At 43.0% G+C, this 12558-nt stretch overlaps 1 protein-coding gene across 12 annotated transcripts in view; it reads left to right on the top strand.

The window, feature by feature from the left end:
- LOC137346623 (elastin-like) overlaps positions 1-12558 on the top strand; it is a 508685-nt gene that overhangs the window by 166434 nt on the left and 329693 nt on the right. For all 12 annotated transcript variants that reach the window (XM_068010226.1, XM_068010221.1, XM_068010223.1 and 9 more), the window contains 2 exons: positions 6778-6846; positions 8717-8752. In XM_068010226.1, coding sequence (XP_067866327.1) covers positions 6778-6846; positions 8717-8752 — 105 coding nt within the window. The remainder of the gene's footprint in view (positions 1-6777; positions 6847-8716; positions 8753-12558) is intronic.

Here is a 12558-nt window from a genome sequence, read left to right as displayed (position 1 = left end):
CCTCCATTGTCCACACATTGGTGCGCAGAGCCTCTGACAAGTCTGCCAGATGTTCCCTTACCTCTGACTGTAGCTGCAACATTTGCCATGGTTGTCGATAACTCCAGAGGCACGTCAACAGCCTGGGACTCAGCATTGGCTCGGTCTCCCACAGTCTTCTGACTGTCAGTGGCATCAGCTGTCACGGCATGTCTGTGCTGTGCTCACCAGGTTGTGTGCCAGAATCTACATGTGAACAGATACTCACCGACGTGAGAGTGTCTGTACTGGTGGAGGGTGTGGGGATCTGCTGTGATGGTGCACGCTCTGAGGCTTCCTTCTCAGCCGACTGTCCCCCTGTCTCTCCAGCTCTCTACTCTTCGGCCTGACCTGAGTGAGAGAACAGATACATTAAAGGGTTGTGGGCTTCCCATCATGTCCTTCCAACCATCCCTAATGTGAATCTCCATGTGTCCAGTGGGGACACGTGCACTACGCCTTGCATGTGCCAGATGCATCCTTGTCTTCTTGCACTCAGCCAGTCACTCTCCTAACTCCTGCTTTGCTATCAGTGATGGAACGATCGTCGTTCTGCCGTGCCAGTTCCAAGGTCGCTGCCTCCACGTGAGTCAAAGTGGACAAATATGGCACCCTTCTGCCTTTCTTGGCCCTTTCCTTCATGTTATGGGCTCTCTTGTCCTGCAAGCACAAGGATGAATACTGTTAAAAACCCCATGGAAATGAGCACAACACCTATGCTGGTGGCAGGCCAGAGGTCCATGATGGGGGCTCCTGCATGCGATCACTCTCGAGGGACCCTGTGGGGGTGAGAAATCTCTCACCGAAATGCAGCCATACCTTTGGCAGCATATGTTGCTTCCTGACCCCATTGCTACTGACCAGGTGGTCACTTCCTCTGCACCAAACACACCCTTTTGTGTTGCCACATGCAAGGACAACGGGAAAAGACATATGGAGTATTCACCTTGGCAGACTGAACAAGGTTATTGACTCGTTGGCAGCTTGGATCCAGTTTCTTGGGGCGGCCCCATGACTGCTGATCTCTTCTGCAATCTCCGTCCAGTCTTGCTTAGTCAGGCATGCTGGTCTCTTCCTACAATCCCTCCGGAAGAGGACCTCCGGCCTTGCCCTTGCAGCCTGGAAAAGAGCCTGCAGGGAGGCATCTCTGAACCATGGGGCCACCCAGAGTCTTCCTTCTGCCATTATTGCTGCAAGTTTCCTTTCAATTTTCTGCTTTCCTGCCAGGCCATCAGCAGTGGATGTCAGGCACTCAATAGTCGCTGGAAGGTAGTCCTCAGTGAATGCAGGGCTGGAAGCCCTTTAAATATGGTGTCAGCTGCCTCCCCACTGTTAATTGGCCGGCCACTGGAAGATAGTGTGCGATCAGCCACTCAATGCCCGAACAGAAGTGGCACTTGCTTCCGGTCCCGATGTCGAGACCTGCAGCCCAGGTGAAAATTCTGCCCTTTTTGTCAAGTTGTTAAACTTCTTCCTGCACTTCATCCATGTTCTTGGAGCAACACACCTGGCATTGGCCTCTGCCCCTACTTGTTCCCACTGCCTCCTAAGCATATTTCTAGAGGACCGACTGCTTGCCGCCGTGCCCCCTCCTCTTTCTTCCCATGGAAATTCCAATTCATTGTTTGAAAGCCTTGGTGCTGATGTTCTCGCATGTTCAGCCATTGCTCAAAGTATCACAGCCCATACTGACTTTTGAAAAAAAAAATCACTTCATGCAACCACAATGTACCTCAGCTTTAAGAATTGCAGGCTGCCTTTAAGTAGCGCTAGCAACTCATGTTATCAGGCCTTCGGTTGATGTGTGCAAGCAAAAAATACTGCTGGGAGCACTAAATGCATGCATCAATCATTTAAAAGAACAGCAATGCAATGAATGGGCAGTGGCTAACTGCATGCCATAATAGTCATCACTTTTTCAGAGGTAAGCCAATTTCACACTTGGACTTCTGCTATTATTGTTTAATACTGAGATTCTTTTAAACAGTGTGTATCAGTAGCTGAGGGAGTCTAAAATCTTGACATACATGCTTATTTCTGTATCACCTGTCCACAACTGTCTCAGAATCCACTTCTTCATTCGCTGTAATTACTGTTGCATAACCAGGGAAGGGGTAGTTGTGTTTTGTGCGCTACTTGCTGAGTGACAGATCCTGATGACTCAGTTAGTTCTCAGATCATTGCACCAAAAAATACATCTCTTGCCTCAGTCCTTCTCTAAGAAGCTGCATGCCTTTTACCACACGCATCATTGAAGTTCCTTAAACTGATATGTAGCCCCAGTCTGACCACTGTCACCTTTAACTGAACCTGCTCGTACAATAATTCTTCCAGCATATTCATCACCTTCATAGAGTCAAAGAGTCATTATGGCAAAGAAGGAGGCCATTCGGCCTATCGAGTCCATGCCAGTTCTCCTGTAGAGCAATCCAATCAGTCCCATTTCCCCACTCTGTAGCCCTGCAAGTTTATTTCCTTCAAATGCCCATACAATTTCCTTTTGAAACTAGTAATTGTCTCCACTTCCACTATCCTCTTAGGCAGCAAGTACCACGGCATTACCTCTCGCAGTGTAAAAAGATTCTTCCTCACATCCACCTGCATCTTTTGCCCAAAACCTTAAATCTGTGTCCCCGAGTACTTGTGCAGTCAGCTAATGGGAACAGTTCCTCTTCATCTACCGTCTCTAAACCTGTCATAATCTTATACACCCCTATCAAATTTCCCGACAATTTCCTTTGTTCCAAGTAGAACAACCATTTTCTCCAACCTAACTTTGTAGCAAAAATCCCTCATCCCTGCAACCATTCTGGTAAATCTCATCTGTACCCTGTCAAGGACTCTCACATCCTTCCTGTAGTGTGGGGACCAGAACTGGATGCAATACTCTCATTGTGACCTAACCAGAGCTTTATACAGGTTCAGCATAACTTCTGGAGCAAGGGAGATATAATGCAGGGACCAGAGTTTACAGAATAATACAATAAGTAATGTCAGTAGTTCAATAATAGGTAAATGTATAATATGTATAATGAGATGCTCTGAAATGGGTCAGTTACTGTTTATAAGAACTTGGAATGGAATCTGAAATAAACTGTTGATTCACTAAACACAGTCCAGATTTTTTTTTTTTATTCGCTCCTGGGATGTATGTGGCTGTTGCTGGCTAGGCCCATCCCTAATTGTCCTCGAGAAGGTAGTGGTGAGCTGCCTTCTTCAACCGCTGCAGTCCATGTGGGGTAGATACACCAACAGTGCTGTTAGGAAAGGAGTTCCAGGATTTTGACCCAGCAACAGTGAAGGAACGGCAATATAGTTCCAAGTCAGGATGGTGTGTGGCTTGGAGGGGAACAGGGAGCTGCGAGGCCTCAGATCGTTGTGGATCAAGATAATCTGCAAAGATAACGCAGCCTCCTATGGCACTGACGTTCTGTCATTTGCAGGTAATTGACTCTTGGGCCGTACACCCTGTGTCTTGGGTAGCGCCTTCTTCCCCTTGCAGCCTCCCACTGTTCTCCTCTGGCCCCAGTGCAGCAGGGTGCATCTGCTGAAACTTATCCTGGCTGCTCTGTCCGATGTCAGGGTAGCCTGTTCCCATCTCAACTTCCTCAGCTGCTGCTTGCTCGTTAACCAGGGCTTCCCCTGCCCACACCAGATGCCCAAGTGATGCATAGAACCATAGAAAAATTACGGCACAGAAGGAGGCCATTCAGCCCGCTGTGTCCATGCCGGCTGAAAAAACTAGCCGCCCAATCTAATCCCACCTTCCAGCATCTGGTCCATAGCCTTGCTGGTTACAGCACTTCTGGTGCATGTCCAGGTGCGTTTTAAAAGAATTGAGGATTTTTGCCACTACCGTTCCTGGCAGTGAATTCCAGACACCCAATACCCTCTGGGTGAAAAAGTTTTTCTTCATGTCCCCTCTAATCCTTCTACCAATCACCTTAAATCTGTTCCCCCTTGGTAATTGACCTCTCTGCTCGGGTAAACTGGTCCTTCCTGTCTATCTAGGCCCCTCATAATTTTGTACACCTCTATTGAGTGACCCCTCAGCCTGCTCTGTTGTAAGGAAAACAACCCTAGCCTATCCAATCTTTCCTCATAGCTGCAATGTTTGAGCCCTGGCAACATTCTTGTAAATCTCCTCTGTACTCTCTCCAGAGCAATTATGTCCTTTCTGTAATGTGGTGACCAGAACTGTACGCAATACTCCTACTGTGGCCTAACCAGCGTTTTATACAGTTCATGTGCAAATTGGTGTAGAGTTAAGGAGATTAGGGAGGAGAACACGTGGGTGAAAGAGTGGTGCGGGAAAGAGGAGTTCCATTTTGTGGGATACTGGGACAAGAAGGAACTGTATCGTTGAGATGACTTCACCTGAAACAATCTCAGACCTGGGTCCTGAAGGAAAGGATAAATCGGGCAATCACGAGGACTTGAAGCTAGTAAATTGGGGGGAGAGCTCAAGAGGAAAAGGTAGTATAAATAATTGTTTGAAAACAAACAAAAGGGAAGAGAGTGGAGTAACAGACAAAAATTGTGCTTTAGCACTACAAGTAAAGTAAAAACTAAAAGATGTAAAGCTATTAAACCAGGAGAGAGAAATAGGAAACATCTCAATAAAACATTTAGAGCAGAAGGACAGGTTAGGGTGTGTTACTCAAATAATCGTTCTTTATACAAATGCACAGAGTATAAGGAACAAATTGAATGAATTGCAGGTACAAATTCAACTTAAATGGTATGACACGGCAGCCATTACTAAGACATGGCTGAAAGACTGTCAAGACTGGGAATTAAATATACCAGGTTATAAGATCTACAGGAAAAATGGGGACAATGGTAGAGAAGGAGTAGTCTTAGTGATTCAGGATGAAATCACTTCAGTGGTGAGGCAGGATATAATAAGAGGTAAGCAGGCTGTGGAGTCTATATGGGTAGAATTAAGAAATAGAAAAGGATTTAAGATTGTAGCAGATGTGAAGTAGTAAATTGTATATCTCTTAATTGCAGAAATTAGACAAGCATGTAGAAGAAGCAAATTTTAATGGGGAATTTAACTTTCATATAGATTAGGATAAGCAAACTGGCACACATCGGAAAAGCACTGAGATTTTAGAATGTGTCCAGGATAGTTTTCGGCAATGATATGGCCTAGAATAAACAATGCAATATTAGATTTAGTGATGAGGATTGAGCCAGATTTACTTAACAGCCTAATGGTGCTAAGATTCTAGATTTAGGAAAGGCTGACTTCAGTGCAATGAGACAGAGACTGTCCAAAGTAAACTGGGCAAATCTGTTAATGGGTAAAATGACAGAATATCAGTGGGATCTGTTCCAGTGCACCAAGCAATGCACCAGGCATTTGGATGTTGCACCCATCAGCTTTCTTCTGTAACCTGGCACATCAAAATTGTCATCTGAGTCCACTGCAGAAGAACTAGTGTGCAACCTCATCCTAGGGCATGATGGCACCTGTGCTCTCCTTTCCACCAGCCCTGGCTGCACGCATTTGTGCACAGTCTTGGCACGTGCAGATCCCACCTGTACGCTATCCTGCAAATTACGTATAGTATCAGTATTTGAACTGGTGGTTGTAAGTGTGAAATCGAATAATGTTGTGCCTTCATTTTCGCTGTCTTCCTACTCTTCCACCACTGCCTGAGCAGGTTGGAGTTCTTGGTTATCTGAAAGGAAAAAGGGACAGGATAGGGTTAGGATGAGGGGAGAGGAGAAAGTAAGAAATGTGTGCTCATACTGCCAGCATCTCAGCAGTGGCTGAGGCTAGTGGTGCAATTGGTAGAATATGGCATTTGACAATGCATTTACTGGCCTTGATCACTCGAGTGAGGTCATTAAACTTCTTGCGGCTCTGCATCCAGGTCCTTGGAACTATTCTCCTTACATTGATCTTCACAGTTATCTATTACCACTGCCTTTGCAAAGTTTGTTTGGAGGGCCTTCTACACCCCTGTCCTACCTCCTCCACCAAGACCTTTAATGCCTTGTTTGAAAACCTTGATACCTATGCTCTCCCATGGTTAGCCATTCTTCACTCTTTCCACGGTCAGATTCACTTGTAGAATGACTTCCGGCACCTGCACCAGCCAGAATGCATCTTTCCTTTAAGAGATGCAGGCAAGGTACTAAGGATATTTGGCCCCCTGCTGATGCATGCAACCGGAACGGGAAGTGCAGGCTGCACGCAAAAATAATTACAACATGCAGGCAGGACAAAGTTGTTATTCTACACAACTGGCGTGGGTTAATCATGCATCATGGGAGTTAACCAATTTAACCCCATTGTGTCACATGCTGAGCCCACAGCCCACTACTTTTTTGAAGTACTTTTTTCAGATTTTTTGTCGCACTCCATATATACCACATGACCCATTTGTATGTTTGTGTCATATCAGATATGTAAACAGTGGAATAAAGTATTTCTTCTTCATCCAGGATAATTTGAACTGATTCAGCCGAGGCTCAGCAATAATTTACGAACATTATTTTGGTTAGCAGCATCCAATGGATGACAGAAAATGGGCACATGGCGAGACGCAATAATTTTAATAGCATAAAATTACAATTGAAAAGGCAAAGTGATGATTCCATAAACAATGTTGAATATATTGCTGCAGTTCAAGCTTTGTGACGGGTAGTCTTAGTAATACTGCAATGTCTTTACTACCAACAGTATATTCTTTAGTATATTCTTGAGTTTATTTGACATCTAATGATTGTAACTCCCCTGTTCAGGCATTCCAGGAGGTGTATCAGGACTAGTTCCAGGGGGTGTACAGAGAACCGTTCCAGGAGGCATTCCAGGTATTTTGAGCTCTCATTAATAACATTTTTGATTCATTGAGATGAATAAAAAGTGTTACCATCAGGTTTGCAATGTAGTCTGTTAGGATGTTTTTGCAGTATAATTGTAATCTCCAACTTGGTATCACTGCTGTAGTTACAGTGTGAATGTAGCCAGTCTCCTAGTATGGCACCTTAACACCCCTGCAGCTCAATGTGTGAACAGAGTGCAGGACTATTGTGACACCCTGGAGGCACCTGTCACCATTTGCCCCAGAGCCAAGATGGTACCAGTGTTGGCTTCCATCTGAGCTTCCATGGAAGCTGTCATAAGGGACCACATCATGGTGAGCACAGCTGTCATCTTTGCGGAGCTGACCATTTGGCCCACGTTGGAAAGAATTGTATCAATGCTCTGAACGTAGCCTTAATGGAAGTTGGAACTGGATTCCTACATGCTGTGTGACATTGTGAGCAAGCTTGTGTCAGGCTGCCTAGTGCACCTAATATTTCCAGGTAAATGCCCATCAGCATTCTACACTCGGCTTGGCCATCAAAGGCAGCATTAAGTCCTCTGCAGCAAAACCAACATGCAGTCTCGCCCTCTGGCAAGCTGCACCTGTAATGTTTTATCCCTCTGCTCTAGCTCTTGTACTCTTGTGACCAGTAATTCTTCTAGCCCAGTGAAGAATAATTCCACCATCTGTAATTATTTCATATTTACCCTCTTGTATTAAGTTGATCCTGCTACCACGTGGAGGTTTCCTCTCGTACCATTATTTTACTCGTTAACTGGGTGTCTGGCATTTTATGATCAGCTGGTAAGAATTTCTCTCCCTTAAGGGAAATGGATACTTTCTTCTGTGGTTCAAGTAATATTTCTGATAAGATTTTAAACATTTTGATCTGATGGTTCTGAAGACTACAAAAGAGCCCGTGGCACCATTTGATGAAGAGCAGGGAATTGTCCTTCCTCAGCCAGCATGACCAAAGAAACAAATTAAATACCGATACACCTTTTTGTTGTTTGTGGGACCTTGTTCTATGCAAAATGATTCCCCCCTTTGATTACATCACACAATACATTCACCTCATGAATGATTAATTGGTTGTGAAAAGCTTTGGATCATCTGAAGAATGTGAATTTTTTTAGGTTGTCACATTTGATCAAAATGTGGGTGTTTTTCAGGGTTACCTCAGAGGAATTGAAAAGAAACATTGATTTTCTTGGGAGACCAAGTGTAAAATTTCAGGTGTTAGTCTCCTCAATGAGATTGTGACAGATCCGCTAGAAATACAAGCGCTGTTGCAGTACCTATCAACATTCTATATCATGAGTGATGAAGCTTCAAACACTTCCCAAATACACCAGTCCATATATGCAAATGTTCAGATATAGAATTAATTAGCACTTGCTGGGCAAAGATTGTTGGAATATCCATTGAGCTGAGAAATTTGTTGGTAGCCCAGCCCAATGGATATTCAAGCAACCTTTGTTCAGCAATCTTCCTGAGTTCACAGAATCCATCAGATTCTATTTTGTGAGACAATTGCCCTTTGTACTTCAGTTCTTTTTGGATGCAACCGGTTGTGATGTCGTCGAATTGACGATAAAGTGGTCAGGTTTTCATGTAAGGTAAATTGCACATGTTGTATGTAAGAGGTAGTAATTAATGGGCAAACAGTTTCATTTTATTCCATGTTTTCTTGTGATCTTAAAGATTACTTTGTTAGTTGAATTTGAATATTTGCATTCATATTGAGTATTTCAGAAATAGGGTTTATCTGGATTGAAGAGGTGCTGCTGATCTTCATAATGTTTCTGATTGATCCACTCTCTATGTAGTTGGTCATTGCTGTATCATAACTTGTCAATCCCATGTCATTGCAGATGGATACGCAGCAGCTAAAGCTGCTAAATATGGAGGTAAGACTTTCTACTTTCGTCATTTGTAAATCCATCAAATTATTATTTTATTTGTAAGCACAGAATATTAATGGGAAAAATCTTGACAGGTATAGAATATTGTTATGGCCACATGGTGTGATTTGGGTGATTCCCACTGTTCGACTCCCACCTGACCGCGACAGTTGTATTTTTTTATTGGTGTTTAATCCTTTGGTTTTTTATTTGTCAAATAAGCAGACAGGTTTAAAACAGAATGTCAATTATTTATTGATCTATACGCCTATACTCAAAATTGTCGCAACTGCATCTACTCTCACATCCACTCACACACACACACACACACACACACACAAGGAGAGACAGAGAGGAAAAAGGGCAAGCGATTGTAAGTTTGGAGGGGGTGGGATCACGATAAAGCCGCTGAATTCTCTTGGAAGTCAAATTCTCATTGGTTTAAGGCACGAGATGTTTGTAGATTTCTCTCTTGGTTGAAAGTTCAGTTGAAGACAGCAGATCATTTCTAATTCACTGCTGTAAAAATTGAGAATGTAGAATTCTACAGCAGGGCAGATCCCTTCTGGTTTGCTGGACACAAGCTTCTTGCATTCTGCTTTCTGGATGTCTCTCTCTTTCTCTCTCTCTAGTCTTCCTTTTAAGGTAAAGATGTATTACATCTCGCCTCCTGTTAACAGACACTTTGGTCTCCCCCATGGTGGATCGCACAGTGGCTGAGGACATGGCTGCTTCACACCTTCTTTGTTTCAGAAGAACCCATTCAATTCAAAAGGATCTCTTGATGGGCTCAGGATGAGGATAATCCGTAATAATGTTTCTACTTCACACCTTCTTTGTTTCAGAAGAACCGTTCAGTTCTGGAATATTTTAGGATGGGTGCAATTGACACCTCTTACAAAGAACAAAAGAACAAAGAACAGTACAGCACAGGGAACAGGCCATTCGGCCCTCCAAGCCTGCGTCGATCTTGATGCCGGTCTAAACTAAAACCTTCTGCACTTCCGGGGACCGTATCCCTCTATTCCCATCCTATTCATGTATTTGTCAAGATGCCTCTTAAACGTTGCTATCGTACCTGCTTCCACCACCTCCCCTGGCAGCAAGTTCCAGGCACTCACCACCCTCTGTGTACAGAACTTGCCTCGCACTTCCCCTCTAAACTTTGCCCCTCGCACCTTAAACCTATGTCCCTAGTAACTGACTCTTCCACCCTGGGAAAAAGCTTCTGACTATCCACTCTTTCCATGCCACTCATAACTTTGTAAACCTCTATCATGTTGCCCCTCCACCACCGTCGTTCCAGCGAAAACAATCCGAGTTTATCCAGCCTCTCCTCATAGCCAATGCCCTCCAGACCAGGCAAGATCCTGGTAAACCTCTTCTGTACCCTCTCCAAAGCCTCCACGTCCTTCTGATAGTGTGGCGACCAGAATTGCATGCAATATTCCAAGTGTGGCCTAACTAAGGTTCTATACAGCTGCAGCATGACTTGCCAATTTTTATACTCTATGCCCTTTACCTCTAAAGATTACCTTTAAAGATTTTCCCTTGGTCCCTGTCAGACAGTTTGAATATACAAAGGCCAAGTTTTTTACCTTCGGCGGCCATTTTGGACCACATTGGTCACTTTTTAAAAGAAAGGTCCATTTTAAAAAAAAATCAAAGTCTGTTTTTATAACACTTCAGTTTTCATTCATAATTTTTCATCATTGCACTTCTTGTATGCGTGACAATATACATTAAAATTAAGTTAATCATTTAGTACAGAATAAAGATTTGTCCAAATATTATTATTAGCTCTCCTCACTTTTCTCTCTGATTAACAACATTGAAGTGATTTTGGAAAAAGTACCATTCTGCAATTTGGCTGCACTGAGTTCAGCTTTAAAGCTAATACTGAGATTCAAGTTCTGTAAACTGAACAATATCTATTCTCTGAGTGCACAGAAACAGGAGTTCCGTAATTCTGTTACGTCTTTATTACCAGGGCTTTGTCCAGAGAAAAGCAAGGAAACATTGTGTCACAGGAGGAAAGAAAGCAGCGCAAGTCCCAATCCTGAACTAGACCAATAGGAAATGTTCCTGAGCTGTAAATAAGTACTTGAATACCGACCGATACAAGAAAAAGGTAGAATTAATAAAATATACGAGCAGGAATCAGAGTAAAGACAAATGGCAGCAGAGGCAATAACAGAGTCACAAACTGCTCAGTATTCTCTTTTCTTCTTGACCCAGCATGAATTCTTTCATTCATAATTTATTGATATCCGTTTGAATATTTTCTAGTTCTCTTTAAGCTTGTTGTTTATTTCAATACTCTCCAAAAATTTTGAGTTTTGCTTTTTTCCTTTTGCAACATTTCTTTGCGATTCCAACAGTGACCCACCAGTATCAACTGACAAAGTTACCTAAAAGTTAGTGAATGAAACATTACATGATTTTCGCAGGCATGTACAAACATACGAATTAGGAGCAGGAGTAGGTTACTCGGCCCTTCAAGCCTGCTGCGCCATTCAATAAGTTCATGGCTGAACTGATTTCTTCACATTTCCACCCCCGATAACCTTCCATCCCCTTGCTTATCAAGAATCTATCTATCTCTGCCTTAAAAATATTCAAAGACTCTGCTTCCACCACCTTTTGAGGAAGAGAATTCCAAAGACTCAAGACTCTCTGAGAGAAAAAATTTCTCCTCATCTCTGTCTTGAATGGGCGGCCCCTTATTTTTAAACAGTGATCCCTAGTTCTAGATTCTCGCACAAGGGGAAACATCCTTTCCACATCCATCCTGTCAAGACCCAACAGGATCTTATATATTTCAATCAAGTCGCCTCTTCTAAATTCCAGCGGATACAAGCCTAGTCTCTCCAATCTTTCCTCGTAAGACAGCCCGCCCTTCCAGGTATTAGCCTACTAAACCTTCTCTGTACTGCATCCAACGCATTTACATCCTTCCTTAAATAAGGAGACCAGTACTGTAATATGGTCTCACCAATGCCCTGTATAGCTGAAGCATAACCTCCCTATTTTTGTATTCAATTCTCCTTGCAATAATCGATATCATTCTATTAGCTTTCCTAATTACATCCTGTACCTGAATACTAACCTTTTGCGATTCATGCAATAGGACACCCAGATCCGTCTGCATCTCCAGAGATCTGCAATCTCTCACCATTTACATAATATGCCTTTTTATTCTTCCTGCCAAAGTGGACAATTTCCCACTTTCCCACATTATGCTCCATTTGCCAGGTCTTTGCCCACTCAATTAACTTATCTATATCCCTTAGTAGCCCATTATGTCCTCTTCACAAGTTACTTTCCTACCTGTCTTTATGTCATCAGCAAATTTAGCAACCATATCTTCGGTCCCTTCATCTAAGTCATTTATATAAATTGTAAAAAGTTGAAGCCCCAGCACAGATCCCTGTGGCACGCCACTCATTACATCTTGTCGACCAGTAAATGACCCATTTATGCCTACTCTCTGTTTCCTGTTAAGTAACCAATCTATCCATGTCAATATGTTACCCCCTACACCATGAGTTTTTATTTTCTGTAATAACATTTGATGTGACATCTTATCAAATGCCTTCTGGAAATCTAAGTACAATACATCCACTGGTTCCTCTTTATTCAAAGCACATGTAACTCCCTCAAAGAACTCCAATAAATTGGTTAAACATGATTTCCCTTTCACAAAACCATGTTGACTCTGCCTGATTACCTTGAATTTTTCTAAGTGCCTAGCTATAATATCTTTAATAATAGCTTCTAACATTTTCCCTAAGACAGATGTTAAGCTGACT

The sequence above is a fragment of the Heterodontus francisci genome, chromosome 30, assembly GCF_036365525.1.
Source record: "Heterodontus francisci isolate sHetFra1 chromosome 30, sHetFra1.hap1, whole genome shotgun sequence".
In the NCBI taxonomy this organism is placed as follows: Eukaryota; Metazoa; Chordata; class Chondrichthyes; order Heterodontiformes; family Heterodontidae; genus Heterodontus; species Heterodontus francisci.
Note: the sequence above shows the minus strand (reverse complement) of the source record. Positions and strands in the feature narration are given on the sequence as shown.